Source organism: Mercenaria mercenaria, chromosome 2 (genome assembly GCF_021730395.1).
Source record: "Mercenaria mercenaria strain notata chromosome 2, MADL_Memer_1, whole genome shotgun sequence".
NCBI lineage: Eukaryota > Metazoa > Mollusca > Bivalvia > Venerida > Veneridae > Mercenaria > Mercenaria mercenaria.
The window spans coordinates 58,421,538-58,443,395 of record NC_069362.1 but is presented as its reverse complement, the minus strand read 5'-3'; the positions used below and the strand labels follow the sequence as shown (position 1 = coordinate 58,443,395).

Here is a 21,858-nt window from a genome sequence, read left to right as displayed (position 1 = left end):
TTTTCAGAGTTTATGGCCACTGAAATAGTCAAAAAATGCACATTTTCACCTTGTGACAGCCTAGCTCAAAAAGTATTTTGATTTAAATTCATGAAACCTTGCATTAGTCTTCATCATGATGTGACCTTGCATACTTGGCATTCATCTTGAGATTTTAATGCTAATTACTGAGTTACGGCCCTTGAAATAGCCAAAATAGTGGATTTTTTGTTTGTGATGCTCATTGCTCAAAAAGTATATGGCATAGAATAATGAATCCTTCATATAAAATGTTTGTTGAGGCTATACACCCTTAAGACTGCAAACATTTGAATTATTGCCCATTATTTGTGACAAATGTACAAGTGGATGCACACTCTATGTCCAACAGACACATTCTATTTGTTTTCAAAGACTCATGGATTGATGTTTATATAAATTTCCATAAATGTCTCATTTAGACGACATGCAGAACTTTCTTCTTGAAATCAAGTTTAAGTACTCTAAACTAAAAGTGTTCTTTATGGTTTTCAAGACTGACAAAACACAACTTTTGTCTGACAAGTTTCTGTCTAATATTTGGTTTTCTTACATCTGCAGAAATGTAGGCAAAAATGTGTCTTACTTGTGTCTATAATGATGCTTTAAATGTACCTTCCTCTGCAGAAGTTATATCTGGGGTACCTCAGGGATCTGTCCTAGGCCCTCTCCTATTCATAATTTACATAAATGACCTACCCTCACATGTCAAACTGACATGTTTGCAGATGACACAACTTTAACAAGTTCGGAATACTCTATGCAGGAAGTTCATTCAAGTCTCCAAACTGACCTTGACAATGTTACCACATGGTGCACACAAAATGCAATGATATTAAATGCCACAAAAACTAAAGCAATGTAAGTATCATCAAAAAACACAAAATCTCACAAATCTCACAACTCATCACTACCAAAACTAGTGCTAAAAAACCAGGAAATAGAATATTCTGAAAATGAAAAATTGCTAGGTGTTAATGTAGACAAAAATCTAAAATGGACAACCCAAGTAGAAAAGACACTAAAGAAATGCAACTCACAGTTATACTTGCTCCTAAGAATCAAACAATATCTTGATCTGCACTCACGGAAATTATTCTTTAATGCCTACATTTTGCCACATTTAGACTATTGTTGCACAATTTGGGGAAACTGTAGCAATGAGCTGAACACAGAATTGATTAAATTTTAAAAAAGAGCTGCCAGAATCATTCTAGATAAAAGCTATGGTAGTCCATCTGCTGCTTTATTTAATGAATTAAATTGGATGAAATTTGGTGAACGAGTGACATACAAAAAAAGCAGTACTCATGTTCAAGTCTATAGACACTAAGGGCATTTCAAACATCTTATGTGAAATGGCTTTTCTCCTCAGTATCCTAAATTAGTGTACCAAAGTATGTTGTAGCATATTTTCAGTTTGTATGATAGTAGTAATGTATAAAATATTCATATGTTTTTCTATATATGTAATTGTACTATTTAATTGTTCTTTGGTTTTTGTTTTCGTAATTTATGTAAATCTTGTGTATCATTGTATTGTTGAATGTTTTATCATCTGTATATTATGTATATATTCTGAGGCCCACATGGAAGATTGGGAAACCAAATGTGTAGCCTCATTAAATAAAGTCTTTACTTACTTACATACTTACTTCCTCTGCTGGTAAAACTGGGCCAAGACGTTTGACCAAACAAGAAAATGCACTTTTGACTCAGTCATTTTGTGTGCTTGATGTATGTGGCAGTTTACTAGTTATATATAACATATAAGGGTAAACCTATACCAGTTGATTTAACATAGACCTATGCTATAAGATAAAACTCTGTCCGGCCCATCACAGCATTTGTTGGATAAATTGTCTCTTAGACTTAGTGTCATTTTCAGCCAACACGTTTACCTTGATTGACTATTCCACAAGCCTTACACAAAACCAACTGGTTCATTAATTTAATGAAATGGTTGAGCATATACGAAACTGGGATTGATGCAGAATATGTTATATACAAGTACACCTAGTCTGGAATATGTCAGCTTAAAGTTAGGTACATTTATTGGTTGCGGGTTTATCCCGCTACCAAAGTTACAAGTGTATTTCTGACAATCATATAGCATCTTTATTTTATTCCAAATCACATCCAAAGGATGTTCATGTGCTACGCAAAATAGTCCCATTCATGAACAATGCGGATGAATTATCAATTAACAAGTAGTTCTTATTCAACCTGTATCCACTCACACTGACCATTTAGATTATATAAGATCTATCAATGATAAGGTATTCCAGCCCATGGTTACATCACAAGCTAGGTCAGGCAGAGTTCATCTTAGATATGAGGCACATTAAATTTGTATTTGTTTCTCATTCATGTATATTCATGGACTGGCATTTAAACAGAAAATAAATCTACCAAAAACTCGCAACCATCAGACATTTCAAGGCTTTGATTTTTAAAAAAAAGTTACGTAGCCTTTATTTGTCATTTTCAAGCACTCACTATTTAGAATTTAATTGGTCAATGGAAATTATTTGGTGAATGTAGATTTAGATCAGAAAAAATAGAAAATTTTGTATAGAAGGTTTTTAACATTATGATAATACTTAAAATAGAAAGCATTCAAGAATTTTATTGTTAAATATGTTCTGTGGGTTGTTTCCCTTTAATTGGAATTCATAATTTTGTAGCCCTCAATTTACTTAAATACATTCTGTAGAATTACTAGTGTAAGTAAAGTATAGTAAATGAGCCATGCCATGGGAAAACCAACATAGTGGCTTTGCGACCAGCATGGATCCAGACCAGCCTGCGCATCCGCGCAGTCTGGTCAGGATCCATGCTGTTCGCTAACAGTTTCTCCAATTCCAATAGGCTTTAAAAGCGAACAGCTTGGAGCCTGACCAGACTGCGCGGATGCGCAGGCTGGTCTGGATCCATGCTGGTCGCAAACCCACTATGTTGGTTTTCCCATGCCACGGCTCAAATGGTAATTGTATTAATTATTGATAATAATTGCCACTAAAACAACTTGCAGGGAGAAAAAATCCAAGGAAAGAAACATATATAGCCTGAATAATGGGAGACAATTATTTAAATGACATACTGATTGAATATTTGAGTTGTTACCCATTAGTTATCAAGTTATGTCAAAAATGCGGGAGGTTTTTTCTTGATTTATGGCATTATTTTGCAGGGTTTAGATACATGTATGTGTTAATGTCTCCAGGGCTGGTTGTAGGATCTTGTTGAATTTTAATTGGTATTTTGATAATGTCAGTTTTGTGGTCAAAAATGTACTTTTTGCAAGGCAATGTTCTCATTTGTGAAATATTTTTACATGGAAATATACTGCTTATATACTAACTTAAGGTATCCTGGAAGTTTTTACAACAATCCAGGAAAAAGTAAAGTCAGAGTTGTTGGTGTTGAAATATTATGGCTGAAATTCAGGGGCCTCCATGGCTGAGTAGTTAAGGCTGCTAACTTCAAATCACTTGCCCCTCACTGATGTTGGTTCAAGGCTCACTCTGGGCGTTGAGTTCTTCATGTGAGGAAGCCATCCAGCTGGCTTCTGGAAGGTTGGTGGTTCTACCCAGGAGTTCGCCCGTGATGAAAAAGTGCTCGGAGGGGCACCTGGGGTCTTCATCCACCATCAAAGCTGGAAAATTGCCATAATTATGACCCATAATTGTGTCCATGCAACGTTAAACCCAACAAAGAAACAAAATTTAGAATGGAAAATAACACTTCGAAATTGTTTTTAGACCATAAATTCTAAACCTGTTATGATATTTTGAAAATTCAAAGTGTCTGTTACAACCATTGCAGTTCTGTAGAATGTTGTATGATATTAATGATATTGTAAGGTCTGCGTTATGGAAAAGGTTGATCGAACAGTAAGAAATAAGTATTCTAGGAAAGAAAATCAACTGAATTAGGACACTGATTAAAAAATAAGGACTTGAAATAAGAAATAAAGGGTTTTAGAGAATTAAGGATACAAAGTCAATAGACAAGACCTCAGATTAAGAAATGAACTTTATAGAAAACAAGAAAATGAGGTCTGAAAAGGGACAGAGAAAAAGACTCAAAGACTAAAAGGACTGGAGAGCAAAAAAATATTAAGAACAGTGCTTTTGTAATTAACATATTGAACAGTTTTATTTGTAAAATATGTCACAGGGGTTAACAGGTGCATTGATGATATAACTCAGCTACATAAATTTTGAAATCATATTTGGAGCTAAAAGTATGGACTTCTAGAATTTGTTAATGTTAGGACATTTAAACGATTCATGTATGTTTTAGAGTCAAAAATCAGGACAGGTAGAGTTCTTTGATGTTAAAAATCAGGACAGTAAGGACACTTTCTTTTGGGATAGGTTGTAGATGCCAGTAAGAAACTTTCTATCATAGTACAGTTGTGTGTTTTGTAAGATTTTATTAAGAAATGAATTTTTTTTTTCGATGTTTATGCTAAATGAATGACAGAATAGGATCAGCAAATTCATGAGTCAGGCTAGCAATTCATGTTATTTGCCAATCCTATTCTGTTGTTAATTTCACAAAAAATAAAAAAAAAATTAATTCATTTCTTATACAGTACATCCTATCAAGAGCGGCCCTCTCTTAAGCAAAAACCTCTCTATAACAACATCATCAATAACAACATCATCAAAATTTCCCTAAGCTGAAATTTACTATCAAATTTACCTCTCCATAACAGTCAATATTTGCATCTCCCAAAGGATGTTGCTCTACAGAGGTTGCACTGTATTTTCATTATATTTCCTTTCCATTTGTAAACAAGATTATATTATAAATTGCACACATTCTGTTGCATTTAATAGTAAAATCAGCTTCCCTGCAATTCTGTTCACCAGATGGAACAACAACGACGTCATCCAAGGAACGTTCTCCCTGACTATATGCGGACGTTGTCAAAACAGCGCCCCGTTATCACTAAGCAGTGTTGTCGTAACTTTGGCACCTGTCTTTTTGCTATTCATACAAAATGAAAATATAATTTTCAATGGAAAAGAATAGGGCGAATGTAGATATTGTCTCACTAGCACAGTGTTATAAGTCATATCGTGACCTTCCAGCATTGGTAGTGGAGGAAGACCCTAGGTGCCTCTAGAGTCATTATTTAAGACACAGAAAGTCACCTATAAGTAAACAACCTGTCTGTAAACATAACATGCTAGAGGGCTCCCTCACATGAAATTGGTACGCCCTAAACAAGGTTTCAGATTCAAATGTTTGGGAGGTGATTTGAAGACAGGGACCTTAACCTTTGGGTCATAAATAAGGGCTCCCACTCAGTGGAGCAGGTTCTGATTTAGGTGTATGCCTTGAAAAATCATGACACTTTGTCACTTACCACTTAGTGTACATGATGGGTACTTCAATATTGATAAATACAACCATTCAAGTTGGGTAGAAAAACAGCCCCAAAAATACATTTGAGGGTAATTTGTGCCCAATCATTCATACATTCACAAGATATCATTATGTACTTGAAGGAAAGAGAAAGCTCCTTTTCAAAATTTAACTGAGTGTGTGTAAACTTGTGAATTGGTCTAAAACACTTCTTAAATGTTTGTGTAAACAAAGGGTTAAGACCTGCAAAGTTGGTTTCAAAAATGTTCTATAAATTTGCATGACATATTGAAGTGCTGACTTCCCGGTTTCAAGCAGGGTAAAAACATTCTGAAAATCTTACTATCTCTCGAGAAAGTAATCATTTCAAAGCTTTGTAAAAAAAAAAACAACAAATTTTATGAAGCAATACCGGATTGAAATGTATAAAAACTAGCTTGAAATTGAAGATATGTAGTTATATAACGCAGTAAACATTGCGGTAAATTGTCTGATTAGTGTTTGATTAGCTGAAGTACCTGTAAACAAATAGAGACATGACTTCAGGTCTTTTGAAGAGAATATGGGATTGGCAGACGTTAAGTGCCCTTGATTTTAAACCCCTAATCAATGCAGGGACATACCCTGGTTGTACCTGCGGAACACTTTTTTTGTGTTTTGAATCACCAAGCATGAAGGTTGCATAAAACATGTATCTTTTGCATTTAATAAGTTTCAAAAAGATTGTATTTAACGGTATGGGAAAAGAGTAAATTTTAAAATGATTGATCCTAGAAGTAAGTAGTGCTGCTGGGTTCATATTGGCCAGAAGTCATTTAAGAAGTCTCTTAAATGTGAGTGGTGGTATAGGTAATAAAGTTTCCATTCCTCCACCCAGAGGTTATGGATCTGAACACCATTGGAATCTCCTATATGCCTTCTCACGTGGCATACATGCTGCTTTTTCGAGAATGCGGCACTCTGGATTGATACAAACAAGTATTAAGCATTCTCTGAAATGAGACCTCTGTATATTTGTATAGTACTAACCTCTGGGTATAGTGTCAGGAGGCAGCTGTCACTCAGTTTGCTTTAATTTTTATTTTTATCACATTCATTAGGGTTACTATATTTTAAAAGATATTTTGAATCAAAGGCAATTGTTTGACTCAAATAGGTGTAAAGTATAAAATACTTTGCAATTAAAATGGTTGTTCAGTGATAAAAATGATGAATATATTCCTATACATAAAGGAGCAAAAATAGCTTTTGTATGTATAATAAAAAAAGAAACATGAAAAAAAATTAAGTGTGAAAAATGGATGTTAATGTCTATATTACATGTATTTAGAAAGTCAGTTATTATTATTATTATTATACCAGATTTATATAGCGCCCTTTTCATGATCAATTTCACGTTCAAAGGCGCTTTACGTAGTTCAAATGCAGCCACACAGGGTGCATAATTCATCCTCTGCTAGTACAGACAGAGTGATCTGACCAGAGGGACAGAGTGAGACAAAGCCCCCACGACAGAGAGATCAGAAATCAGATACAGGCTTGCCCGGCTAACTTAGCCTAGCTCGTTGCGAATAGACAGCCTGGTTCTTTAACGTGCCCAGTGTATAGCACTGATGCATTGCCTGGGTTCCTGACCAGTACACCTCTAGTTGGGTGGGAAACACTGAAAAGCGTTTCTGAAAATTCCCGAGTAGCTGCCGGGGATCGAACCCCCGACCTCAGGATTGGAAGGCCAGTGTGCAAACCACTGAGCTATCCGTCCACAGTTGTTACTTAAAAAAAATCCAAGTCACTATGACATAGATTCTATTCTCATTTCCTTTTTGCACTAAAAATGTCCTTGAAAAATTTAGAGAACCATATTTGTTTGTTGATAGTTTATTAAGAGCAATTTACCAGGATGTGGTTGATACCAAGTTTACATTGCCATTTTTTTATATGTCCGACATTTTACCTTGCTTAAGTACTTGAAGATTGTCAGTCACATTTAAGCAACATTTTTTGACAGTTTTTATGTTCATTTAGAGATTTTTTTTTAAAGAACAAAAAAAAATTTTTTTTTTAGATAAACATGAATAAAGTTGGATCCCATTCAGATAATTATGTATCTTTAACTATGTTTTTATGAAAATTTGTAATTTAATTTAATTTCTGGTTTAACATTTGCATCATATATTGCATTTCAACAATCTGAACCTTAGGGAAAGTTTTAAAAAAGTGCTTAGATTCTGAATTCATTTATCTCAAATCTCTTGGTTGTGCTAATAATTTAACAAACTTGCGTTTTTAATTAATTTCATCTGAATGAGTATTTTGCACTGCAAATCTTTGACAAATGTAATACAACTGTTCTTATATTCATATACCTCATGTTTGTTGTTAGGTCTTTCGTTATACTATGCTAAAATAAGTTGGTTTGGCTACAAGGATAGAGCAATCAACTTTAAAAGTACCTCTTGTGAAAATCTAACTTGAATTAAGCTCATAATGCCTTTGTTCATAATGTGGCTGCCACCTTTTTATGCCCCTGAAGGGAGGCATATTAGTTTTAAACTGTCTGTCTGTTTGTTAGTTAGTTCGTTTGTCACAACGTTAACTTTTTGCATGAAGGCACTTTACTCGCAAAGGTCAAGGTCACCAGGTCAAAGGTCAAGGCGCTGCGGGGGCATTTGTCACCATTAGTGACAGCTCTTGTTTTATTTATGAACATAAAATAAGTTAATTTCTTGTTAAATCCTAATATTTGTCGAAGTTTTGAATATTGTTTAACAGTTTTGAGCTGTGCCATGAGAAAACCAACATAGTGGCTTTGCGACCAGCATGGATCCAGACCAGCCTGTGCGGATCACGAAGGTCAAGGTCACCAGGTCAAAGGTCAAGGCGCTGCGGGGGCATTTGTCACCATTAGTGACAGCTCTTGTTTTATTTATGAACATGAAATAAGTTAATTTCTTGTTAAATCCTATTTTGAATAATTGTTTTCTCTAATATTTGTCGAAGTTTTGAATATTGTTTAACAGTTTTGAGCCGCGCCATGAGAAAACCAAAATAGTGGCTTTGCGACCAGCATGGATCCAGACCAGCCTGCGCATCCATGCAGTCTGGTCAGGATCCATGCTGTTCGCTAACGATTTCTCTAATTCCAATAGACAATGAAAGTGAACAGCATGGATCCTGACCAGACTGTGCGGATGCGCAGGCTGGTCTGGATCCATGCTGGTCACAAAGCCACTATGTTGGTTTTCCCATGGCACGGCTCTTTTATTGAACACATCGTTTTTTATTACCTCCCTTTGTAGCTCTTACTGTACAGTCTGTGCAGGCTGATCATGGTCTGCACTGTTCCCTATTCAGTTAGTAAATTTTCAGTGAACACCCCTTTGAATAAGAAGTGGTACTGCCCAAAAGGATTGATGGACCAATCTATTTTAGAAATTTTGCAAATATAAGTACTTTGTTGTTTGTTGTTGTAGTAGGTTGCATTCTTGCATTTTACTGCAAAAATGCATCAGTAAAATATTTTCATAGTTGTCCCTCAGTTAGTGTACTTTATTACTTAAATGAACAGGTAGAAAAGTTTAAAAGTGCTATTTTTTTTTCTTATATAAAACTACAACTCCTTTTCAGTGACACTAGGATGACACATGTAATATGATGTTTTTTTGATTTGTGAGAAATTGAAAGTTATTTAAATCTTCTCGATTACCACACATCAGATCACATTTTTATTCACTTCTTCACCTCTCAAGAAAATATTATATTGGTTATTCACTTGATGTTATTAAATTTTGATCTTCCACTGGAACAACTGGAGCGCAGATTTAAGGAATGCGGGTTTGCAAGATCAATCCTGTAGCCAAGCGTAACTATGTTACTTGTGATAAGTTGATAAAAGACATTGTGTCCTCAACCTCTGATTCTTGTGGAGAAGTTTGCAGTTACTTGTGGAGAACAGGTTAGTACTGGTACAGAATCCAGGAACACTGGTTAGGTTAACTGCCCGCTATGCACTGAACCCAAAACAATCGAACATTCAAATCCACAAGGACAAAGTTTCTACAAATACTACTTCAGATATAGGTAGTTTGAAATATGAATATGTAATTTTCACATAGATAGGCAAGTGTTCAGGCAAGGGTGTTAGAAAACATGCACAAATGAGCTTTTGTTTTAGTCTGAAAAATGTATCAAAAATGCATGATATGGCCAGGAGCGGTTCAGTAGGAACATTTTGATCACCCCTTCTTGAATTTTTTTGAATATGATAAGGATATTGAACATTCCACCAATACAAGGTCGTGTAGACCAGACAAGATTACAGATATCGTTAGTTCAAACGTACTGCCTTGTACTACACATTCATGGAAAACCGCCAAATTTGATGACGCGCCAATTTGCAGGGCGGATACCCGTTTACATAATGCATATGACAAGATACGATTGGTCATGTTTTTTCTTTTACAGGTAAAAGACATTGCAACGCCATATGCAAATATAACAATGCTCAAAATATGCACTTACTTATGGGGTTATTTGGAATTTGTCAAATTCATGAAAATTGAATCAAAACTTTTTTCACCTTTGTTTATGTGCCTGTCACAACATTCCACATTTTAAAGTTAGAACATTAAATTGTAACTTTAAACTTTATAACTGACCCTTATCTGATCACGTTTTTAAATAGGAGGAAGAGTTAACAAGAGTATTTGGATTAGGGCCACCTACTGGCTTATTCATGAGGGAATTAGTTTAGATGATATGCACATTCGGTAACCTTGGAGTCACAAATCCAAAAAAATAGTTCCATTGTTATGGGTATGATTACTAATAATAGCCTTTGTCTCGGGGTTAATTTGTTTATAAGTTCCGTCCAGACATATTGTTAAGTTGACAGATATGACAAGTGTGTCAGCCTAAAGACTAATGATACATTGATTAATGAGTTAAAATTTGTCCTTGTAATTCCTTAAATGCACGCGCAATGGTATGTTTACCTATAACATAGGCAAAAAAATAAAGGAGATTAAAGGGATGATTTGCAGTTTAATCCTATCTATCCGGCAGGTTAAAATTTTCATTGCAATGTTTTCCCGCTCTTTTTTTCTTCCAAAAATTTGTTAAAGCAAATAGTTGAAATTTTTCTTCAAGATCAAAGTGGAGAATGGATAAACTTACAATTTAATTACTTTTTGCTTTAAGTTTGTTACATGTATGGCAGCTGACATACTGTATTTCATTGTTGAGTATTTATTATATATCTTAAAAAAATATAGGAAAGACATTTCATTTTGGTATTTTGTCACAAATGCAGTTATTACTTCCCTTGTCAAATGTCTGCACGTGCACAAGGTCTGTGGAAGCCAAAACATCCTTTTCAGTTTTGCAAGCTCTAAATTTCTGTTCAGTTGAGATTTGCAAATTCAAATTTTCAAATAACTACATTCGCTTATCCGGAATTCAGTTTATTTTTAGGAGTGGCAAGAAATTGTTGGCATCTGGATATTGCTAGCAACTTCTATTTTTAGCCATTACTATACCTGTTGTGTCATTGTCGGCAGGTTTATAGCCGGATCAATGTGGGCTTTTGGTTTGGCGGGAAAAATTGGCGCCCACACTTTATCCTGTTAAATTTTGAATGATGGTTGTGGTTAAACCCACCGGTTCAGTGTTTTTGTTCAGTTTATAAGTTATCAGCCGGATGCTGCCAAGATCTGTTGTGTTGTTGGGGTTTTTTTTACGAGAAACATGAAAAATCGTACATTTATTATGCATTAAACAATATTATAATGCATATTTAAAAAATATTTTCATTGATATTCCCAAACACTTTGTATATCTTGGAAAAAAGACAAAAACGCATTTCGAGGGCTTGGTGCAAAACTATTGTAAGTATATATAAATAAAGAACAAGATACAATAGTTTTGCACCAAACCCTCGATTTGCGCTATGCTGTAATATCAGCAGATAGTTTTATGTACAAAGTTTGCAGACAGTTTTCCATTCTCAATATAGGTTTTGATAGTAACAGTTGGTAAAAATTTCAAATGATTTCCTCCTAACAACATTGAATCCATATTTTCTATTACCTATTTCGAATGCAGGATTTTATGAAGGGCTCAGATCATCAACAGTATTTCTGTTATGTAACAGCTATCAGTGTTACTAAGGTCTGAACCAGCTGTAGCTTCCTCTTAGTTAAGTGACAACCTCCCAGCATGCATCAGAGGTGCATTTTTGAGCCATATGAAATTTATTTTCTGCTGTAAATTTGTTATAGAGAATATTTGTCATGACCTGGAATAAAACTCTTGAGTTCTAGATTGATAAAAGTTCTAGTTTCAAGGTTATAAAACTGTGTTTGGAGACCAGTGTCAGAATGCAGCTCTGTCATTGGTCAGTTTCAAACATAACCTCAGAAACAGCCGATCAAATGCTATAGATTTCAGACTGGTTTCGAAACTGGGTTTATAATTTAGAAACCTGTACACTCCTTACTGAGTTGAAGGGATGTACGTGACAGATATAAGAAATAAATATATTTCGCAATGAGATATAAAACTGTATATAGTGATATAGATATTCCACATGAATGCTTATGTATTCCTATCTGGTTACTAACAATAGATTTAATAGTACCTCTTCAACCACAAATATTTTATCTGAAATTTTTAAGGTGATTTTTATTCTGATTTTGATTATGCAAGGTGTCTTCTTGTTAGTAATTACCATGTGGGTGGTTATAAAATACTTATAATATTTTATTAACACATTTTAATATTTTAGTATTTTGAAAATGGAGCATGAAGAAATTTAATGTTAAAACTACCATATATTAGTAGCATTTGACAGTTTTAGAAAAGGGAAGAATTGATTTAGTGAATGATTTGTCTGTTGGGAGGTTGTGACTAACTCGACACCTCATCTGAGATAGGAGTACCGGGTATTGGCTTAAGTTTAGAAGCAAACAGAGACTTGCGAAATAGTAAGCAAGGACATTGGAACCTGTTATGTACAGCAAATGCCAGTCACTTTAGTTATAAGAGAATGAGCAAAATGGTAAAGTTATCCAGCAGTCACAGCGATTCAGTCATAGAAAATGGAAAGAAAACGTGCGGGGACATCAAGAATTGTTGAAGTCAGCCATGATACTTGGGGCATCAGTGCTCAAACGAGTGGATTAAAGGAAAGGAAAGAAAGAGTCTGTAGTCAAGGCCTTAACTTGAAAAAATCCAGTAGAAAGTTAGGACCTGCATGGCTAAAAAATATAATAAAGATTATGAAATAAAACCAAAAGTAAAGAATTGCAAATAATATGATGAATGTTCAGTGTAATTATAGACATAATTTAGAATTCTTCTCAGATCTTTGTCTTATTATTGCATTGTCATTTCAAATTCTGCTAATTTGCTCATTACGTCTTTAAATCGTAATTTTTCTTTCTAAAATACACGTATTACCTCTAATGAAACACCTTGCTGATTACTTCATTGTGAAAAAAGTTGAATATTTCATTATTTGTAAAAGGAAATACAAAATTATCAGTGAGAAAATCATTTTTTTTGTCGTTTTGCACCATGTTTTCTTAATTTCATTCATGTGGAGCAAATCAGTTGAAAAGGAATCCATCTATTTAAAAACTGCCTGCTTATTTAAAGTGATTCCATGACAATGTCAAAGTGCAATTGGCTAATTAGCGTTCCTCTACAGAAGGTTGTCACTTTGCCGGGTATAGTTTCAATGTCTTTTGTGTAAACTTGCCAAGCGTAATTAAGGTGTTGCGTTTTTGAAACATACTGATTACGCAGAGGATGATAAAGAAGTTTTTTTTACAGTGGTAAATCATGTTATTTAGACAATTGAGGTTCATGCATTTTGCAGTTCAAAATTGCCAAAATTTTCCAGGGTTATAATGATCTATGGAAAGAAGTGCATATTATGCACATTGCATACTTAGCACTTTTCATATCTTGTTAAACTTGAAAGAAATCTTAAGAAAAAATCTATTTTTTGCACAGGGTTTAATAGGTATATTGGCCTCAAAATAGATTTTTTTAGCTCGACTATTCGAAGAATAGGGGAGCTATCCTACTCGCCCCGGCTTCGGCGTGAGTGTTAGCGTGAGCGTCACACAAATGTTAAAGTTTGCGTACCACTCGAAATATTTTCAAAGTCCATTGAGATATTGCTTTCATATTTTGCGTACTTGTTTACCATCATGACCCCAGTCTGTAAAAAGGAGGAGGCAACTCTATCAAACATTTTGACTGAATTATGGCCCCTTTTCGACTTAGAATAAATGTTAAAGTTTGCCTACCACCCCAAATATTTTCAAAGTCCATTGAGTTATTGCTTCCATATTTTGCTTACTTGTTTACCATCATGACCCAAGTCTGTAAAAAGGAGGAGGCAACTCTATCAAGCATTTTGACTGAATTATGGCCCATTTTCGACTTAGAATAAATGTTAAAGTTTGCCTACCACCCCAAATATTTTCAAAGTCCATTGAGATATTGCTTCCATATTTTGCTTACTTGTTTACCATCATGACCCCAGTCTGTAAAAAGGAGGAGGCAACTCTATCAAGCATTTTGACTGAATTATGGCCCATTTTCGACTTAGAATAAATGTTAAAGTTTGCCTACCACCCCAAATATTTTCAAAGTCCATTGAGTTATTGCTTCCATATTTTGCTTACTTGTTTACCATCATGACCCCAGTCTGTAAAAAGGAGGAGGCAACTCTATCAAGCATTTTGATTGAATTATGGTTCCTTTTTGACTTAGAATAAAGGTTAAAGTTTGCCTACCACCCCAGATATTTTCAAAGTCCATTGAGATATTCCTTTCATATTTTGCATACTTGTTTACCATCATGACCCCAGTCTGTAAAAGGGAGGAGGCAACTCTATCAAACATTTTGACTGAATTATGGCCCCTTTTCGACTTAGAATAAATGTTAAAGTTTGCGTACCACCCCAAATATTTTCAAAGTCCATTGAGATATTGCTTTCAAATTTTGCATACTTGTTTACCATCATGACCCCAGTCTATAAAAAGGAGGAGGCAACTCTATCAAGCATTTTGACTGAATTGTGGCCCCTTTTCGAATATGCTTATTGTTATGTTAAAGTTTTACTCATTGCTTATATTATACTGTCAAGCACTGAGAATAGTCGAGCGCGCTGTCCACTGACAGCTCTTGTTATTCTGCCTTAACTGGTATTTTTAGCTTGGCTACTTGAAGAATAAGTTGAGCTGTTAGAAGCACCCATTCAACATGGTTTGGTTTGGGCTTCCATGGTCATGTGCAGGGTTGCCGCTTACCTTGAAAAGTCAGGGAAAAATGATTGTTTTTCAAGGTCATTGAATTGTCGGGGAAATCTTGATAATGGTCAGTCAAAAATGAAACTTTAGAAAAGTCATGGGTCGATGTTTAAAATGCTCAGTGGCTATGGCAGTCTTCAAGCAGTATTTATAAGTATTTCTACACACATTTTGGTGTAATTTTGTATAAACATAATTTAAATGTGTTTGAATCAATTTCGATTTTATGTTAACTTTTGAATTTTGAAGACTGGAAAGCTTTTTGGTATTTCTTAATGATAGTTTATTATATCTAAAACAAAATAAATATAAAAGGGTGGATTGGACGGCTGTAGGGGAGGAGGAGGCCGAAAAAATATGGTGATATTGGTCAGTGAAATGTACGGTTTAATCAGGGAAAAGTCAGGGAATTTCATTTTCTCAACAAAGTGGCAACCCTAATGTGGTAAAGGTCACTGACTTCAAATCGCTTGCCCCTTAATTAATCCTTAGCCTGCTGGCGGCAGATGATTCTGCCTTTGCGACCAGTGCAGACCAAGATCAGCCTGCACATCCGTGCAGTCTGATCATGGTCTGCACTGTTCGCTATTCAGTCAGTAAATTTTCAGTGCAAACCCCTTTGAATAATAAATGGTACTGTCCAAATTGAAAGATGGACCAGTCCATTATAGAAATATAGCAGGGTAAGGGTTAATAGTGCGGATTTGAAACCTTACTTGACTTGTATAATTCTTCAAGTGAGTAAGACATCCAGTTGGCTTACAAAATGTTGGTGGTTCTACCCAGGTCCTGTCCTTGCCTAAAACGATGCCTGGAGGGGCACCTGTGGGATCTTCCTCTACCAACAAAACCTGGAAAAATCATGATATAACCTCAGTTGTGTTGGTGTGACTCTAAAACCAACAAAAATATATAAAAAAGAAATTTGTTGGTGTTCGCCTTTATGTCATTGTCCTGACAAATTAGGTTTCTGTATGTGAGCTGGTACCTCAGTAAATTAACACACTTAAAGTTCTGTTCTCTATGATCATGTGACATGCACAACAATGGTTCAGTAACTCTGTTGTCTTTTCTACCAAAATTACCGGTATGCCTATTATTGTTCTTTGACAAATCTTGTCAATGTCCTGATATTGTAAAAAAAATGTTGCATCAAGTCTTGCACAAGCAACTGAAGTAGGTACATTTATTTAGTACCAACTTCTATGTTACTTGGCCACTAAGCACTAAAGGAAGAGCACATATCTATGGATCATGGTGTTATGAGTTTGATCCCAGACAAGGTGTATGTTCTCCATGACAGTATGATAGAATACAATGTGTCTGAAGTTATTTGTCCTCCACCCCTTATTCATGTGGAGACTTTGGCAGTTACTTGTGGAGAACAGGTTAATACTGGTACAGAATCAAGGAACCCTATTTAAGGTGACTGCCTGCTATAATTTAAATAATTTTGAAAAACGACTCTAAACCCAAAACAAACAAATTTCTTTGCTGTTGGTATCTTCATTTAGAAATGCTTCTGCGTCAGGGAAATATGAATTTATGATAGATAATTCTCAGTCTTGACTGGTTTATTATATTTTCAGTAAGTCCATCAAGAGATCACGTATTTCACCTCACGTTTCCTAAAGACTGGAAGAGTTCAGATATTAGCCTGCTTTTTGCTCAGTTTGGTAAGTCCAAGAGTGGTTGATATTTGTAATACATTTTAGTTAGGGGTGCGTACCGGTTCTCGATATGTATCGAATACCGGTATTCAGGGTTCGATCGATACATCGGATCGAACGTTCCTGTATCGATCAAAATATCGATCAAAAGCTAACTACAAAGTAAATGGCCTCATTACCGCAGATACCTATGTATAATGCGCAGTTTTTTTGACCCCCGAGACCACCCCCGAATCCTTGGCGCGCAGATTATACACAGGTATAGACGATTTTCCAATTTCAAAACAAGTTTGTTTCCGATGGTCGCCATTTTGGTAAAGGGAAACTACTCTCCGCGCTAACTGTCACCGCTAAATATAAGAATGCCGTTACGTTCCGTAAAAGATCGAATGGTTTAATTTTCTTTCAAGCAAAATTAATTTCATATAAATTTGAAAGTATTTTGATTAAAGAAATAATAATAGATCACAAAATTTATTATACTAATTAAAGATCGAGTATTTTCTTTAACAGAGATGAAACTGTGAACAACAAAATTGACAGAGTTGACACGCTAATTGCTGGCTACTTGATCATAACAAAAAGACTATCACAGTTTTTGTTATTGTTTGAGTTGAAAAGCTCATGTCATTTTGAAAGATACCATTCTGAAATATTGAATCAGCTGTTAGTTATTTCTTCAAAATAGTTCATTAAAAAAGGTAAAACAACAATTCTAATATGCTTGCCTCTGTTTCCTTAAGAAAAATGTATCCAAGTCCTGTGATTTTGTCTCAGAATAGACCGACCTTAAAAGTGATAAATCAACACAAGTAATAAAGTTCATATTGCATTACTATAATGGTCTTGTACTCTGTTATTATTCTATTTGAAAATATCATATGATATGTCGAATATCGATCATTTTGTATCGATACAAATATCGTATCGATCATTTTGACCGATACGCACCCCTAATTTTAGTGAGCTTGCAAGAAAAAACATACACAGTTTCAAACTTTAAAACAAGGATTTACAAATGTTTTGTTAAGATGTACATTTAAATTCAAATTTCATGAATTTTAACCTCTTGGTACTTAATAAAACACATAATAAAAGTCATATATATGTATCAGTGCTCCCTATATTTCAGATCAATAGGGAGAAGCTTTGGGAAACTGTAGTTATTCTGTCCAGTAAAAAGCTCTTCAGAAGAAAAAATGAAATAGTTATTAGGAAACTGCTTTAAGATTTAATGCATGTTGAGCATAGAATGTTTAAATTTTCATGCCTTCTGTCCCATTTTATTTGTGTTTGAGAAGTCCCTATTGTCCAAATTATGTAAGAGGCTTTAAGTGTTCTGTGGTGTACACTTTGACATACTTCTGAAGAAAAATTAAGAGCTTTAAATATGTGTTGTTGTTGTTATTTCAGGAAATGTGTATATTGGTTGGATAGATGAGGTGTCTGCCTACGTTTCTCTCCATTCCAAGTCTGTGGCTAGTTCAGGTCTGAGTTTTACTATCATCATAAATGGCTTTGAAGATATATAGGAATTTTTCATAAATATCTTTAATCTAAGCATGGATATAACACATCTTACTAAAGTGATAGGAAGTTTTTTTTATTGTTTTTAATGCCCTATTTAGAAGATGATTAGGTGTATTGTTTTGCTCATGGTCGGTCTGTTGGTTAGGATCAATAACTAGAGAATGCTGGGTCTCGAAGTGGTGAAACTTCATAAGTCAGTATGATCCATATTGAATTTGGGGTTAGTAGGTCAGAGGTCAAGGCTGCAGTGACCTTGAGACTGAAATCAGATTCTGCTCAATAACTCGTGTTTGCCTTTAGTTGTGAAACTTCATACGGTGACTGCCTGTGGTCATTAGATGACCATATTTTTTGGGGTTTCTGTAGGTCAGAAGTCAAGGTCACAGTAAACCCAAGACTGATAAAAATTTTGGCTGTGTCACTAAAGAGCGGTTCGGCCTGCTAACTGCCTTCAGACTTCAAGGGATGAATACATGTGGTCAGATGATCACCCCTAATACTTTGGGGGTCATTAGGTCAATGTTCAAGGTCAAAGGGGGCATGAGACTGTAAACGAGTCTGGCTCAATCACTAAAGAACACTTTAGCCTACAGTCTGCAAACTTCATAGGATGATTGCCTCTGATAATTAGATTGCTTCTAATGTGTTGGGGAACAGTTGGTCAAATGTTATCGTCGTATTGATCCCGAGTCTGAAAATGGGACAGGGTATACATGTTTTACATACAAACAGCTCTTGTTGCCAAAGAGGTTAATGTAAAATGTTTTTATTTTATAATCTGCCCACAGTATTGCAGATAGTGCTGATGCTGAAAGCTCCTACTTTTCCATGTTGTAAAATATCATTTCAGTATTAAAGACATTATGCAAGAAAGGATCTGTGTACAGACTTATGTCATACAACGATCACAAGAATCACACTCTACAAGAACATAAAAATCAGTACAAATGGACCAATCAGAAGCCAGAACACCAGTCACATGGTCACAACCGTACACATAGCCACAGTCACAGTCACCATACCACAGTGCCCTCTAGTGGGCCAAATCTAGATGGTGAAGAGTCGGGCGGAGCAAGAAAAGGGACCAAAAGACCTCATTCTCCAGAAAACGGTGTTCCAGTGGTAGATACAGACAGTGGGAAAAAGAAGGCAAAGTCATTGAATGTGGAGTAAGTATATTTGTGTAACCTACTTACTGAAGATATGTTTTATAATTGCTAAGATATCCTTTTCAAAGAATTCAACTTTTGCAGCATATGAATTTGCACTCCTGAGGTATATGGTGATTTTACATTTTAGAGTAGCTCATATATGGAGTTACTGGAAATATTTTTAATACAAACCAATACCTACATCAATGTCCTGTTTAACTATTGAATGTTTATATATTATGATTTATTTTATTTTTTACAAAAAGATAAAATATAAAAGTAAGTTTTGGTTACAATTTCAGTGCCCCAGAGTTTCAGTCCAGAATAACACCAACATCCACTCCAGAGAAGGATGATAATTTACAATGGCCTGAGAATATCAACAGTTCAGGAAAAAAAATTGGTACGCGTCACGCATTTATTATCATTTCTTTAATAATAAACATCTGTATAGGCTCACCATGGCAACCATTACCAGTCCTGTTTGAACAAGACACACTTATTGCACATCTGGTGTTTATAGATTAGAACTGCAGACTTTATTTTATATGTGCATTGACGGTTTTTAATTTCAAATCAATATTTTGTATAGTGTTTGCTAGATATTGTGTTTTACAAGGAAACATTTTTCTTGCTTATAACCTAATGTCTGATTGGAGAAGTTATTTTATTTATGCTATAGATCCCTTGGTGAAGCTCAAATACAAATTATTGAGTGGAGAATTAATTCATTTTCTAGGCCCTTTATTAATGAGCAGGCATTTAATTTCATTTTAAGGTCCATGTTCATTGTCATAGTTTAGTGTACTAACTTATTTTAAGGATTGATCTATGTATTATAATAATCACTCTTTTAACACCCCATTCCTGATGGTATCCATGGCAACAAGGTTACAAAAGAAGCCAAGTTTTACCTTTCATGTTTAGCAACAAGCAAGGGTGCTACTGGTTCAATGTTTTACACCTTTGATATGAAGTGGTTTAGGGAGGGGGTTCTCCTGTTAGACTATTTGATATCAGCAGTACTAATTTAAAGTCATGATCAGTATATAAATCTGTTGTCCCATTGTGCCCTTGCTGCAGATGCAAGACTCATTTTGATTTCTTTAATCACTCAGTATACAGCATGAAGACTTCATATGGGTGTTCCTAATGGAGATATCTTCTTAATTATTATGTCTCCCACCACACAGTGGTGTGGGAGACATATTGATTTACTCCAGTCTGTTTGTCACAAAGCTTGTCTGCACTCTAAGTCGAACATTTCTCATCCGATCTTCACCAAACTTCAACAAAATGTGTCTGCCAATAAGTGCTCAGCCAAGTTTGATAACTAGCCAAATCGGCCTAGGCAGTTCAGAATTATGGTCCTTGAATTACCAAAAATGGATCCATTCGTCTAGACCATCCAGAGAAACTAGTCATTTTTCATTGGGCAGCACTGTCACTAAGCTTGTCTGCACTCTAAGTCGGACATTTCTCATCGGATCTTCACCAAACTTGAACAAAATGTGTTTGACCATAAGACCTCGGCCAGGTTCGATAACTAGCCAAATCCGCTTAGGCACTTTTGAATTATGGCCCTTGAATTACTGATTGGATCCATTCGTCTAGACCATCCAGAGAAACTAGTCATTTTTCATTGGGCAGTTGTGGGAGACATGCGCTTTTCTCAAAAGCATCTCTAGTTTGGTAATTGGTATGCAACTTCCAGTTATTAGTCCCCTACTGGTTGAAAACCAGTTTCGGGGACTATAGGAATGCGCTTTTCCGTCATTCTGTCATTCCGTCATTCTGTCATTCCGTCCGTCTGCAATTTCGTGTCCGGTCCATAACTCTTTTATCCATGAAGGGATTTTAATATTACTTGGCACAAATGTTCCCCATGATGAGACGACGTGTCATGCGCAAAACCCGGACCCCTAGCTTAAAGGTCAAGGTCACAATTGGAGGTCAAAGGTCAACAGGGCTTTTTTCCTGTCCGGTCCATAACTCTCCCATCCATGAAGGGATTTTAATATCACTTGGCACAATTGTACCTCATAATAAGATGATGTGTCATGCACAACTTTGAGACCCCTAGCTCAAAGGTCAAGGTCACACTTAGCAGTCAAATGTTAACATGGCATGAACAGGGTCTGTTTCGTGTCCCGTCCATAACTCTTTCATCCATGAAGGGATTTTAATATTACTTGGCACAAATGTTCCCCATGATGAGACGACGTGTCATGCGCAAAACCTGCACCCCTAGCTCAAAGGTCAAGGTCACAATTTGAGGTCAAAGGTCAACAGGGCTTTTTTCCTGTCCGGTCCATAATTCTCCTATCTTTGAAGGGATTTTAATATCAGTTGGCACAATTGTACCTCGTAATAAGACGATGTGTCTTGCACAACTTTCAGACCCCTAGCTCAAAGGTCAAGGTCACACTTAGCAGTCAAATGTTAACATGGCATTGAACAGGGTCTGTTTCCTGTCCGGTCCATAACTCTGTCATTCATTAAGGGATTTCAATATTACTTAGCACAGATGTTCCCCATGATGAGACAACATGTCCTGCACAAATGCCGGAGCCCTTGCTCAAAGTTCAAGGTCACCATTGGGGGTCAAATGTCAATAGGGCTTTTTTCCTGTCCGGTCCATAACTCTGACATCCATGAAGGGATTTTGATATTACTTAGCACAAATGTGCCCAATGATGAGGCAACATGTCATGCGCAAAATCGGGACCCCTAGCTCAAAGGTCAAGGTCACAATTGGAGGCCAAAGGTCAATAGGGTTTTTT

General features: G+C 35.6%; 1 protein-coding gene across 3 annotated transcripts in view; it reads left to right on the top strand.

Moving 5' to 3' along the window:
- The window catches only part of LOC123564037 (poly(A)-specific ribonuclease PARN-like), a 93,563-nt gene that overhangs the window by 63,670 nt on the left and 8,035 nt on the right, over window positions 1-21,858 (top strand). For all 3 annotated transcript variants that reach the window (XM_053536687.1, XM_053536689.1, XM_053536688.1), the window contains 4 exons: window positions 16,314-16,400; window positions 17,808-17,882; window positions 18,775-19,093; window positions 19,378-19,478. In XM_053536687.1, the coding sequence (XP_053392662.1) occupies window positions 16,314-16,400; window positions 17,808-17,882; window positions 18,775-19,093; window positions 19,378-19,478 (582 nt within the window). The remainder of the gene's footprint in view (window positions 1-16,313; window positions 16,401-17,807; window positions 17,883-18,774; window positions 19,094-19,377; window positions 19,479-21,858) is intronic.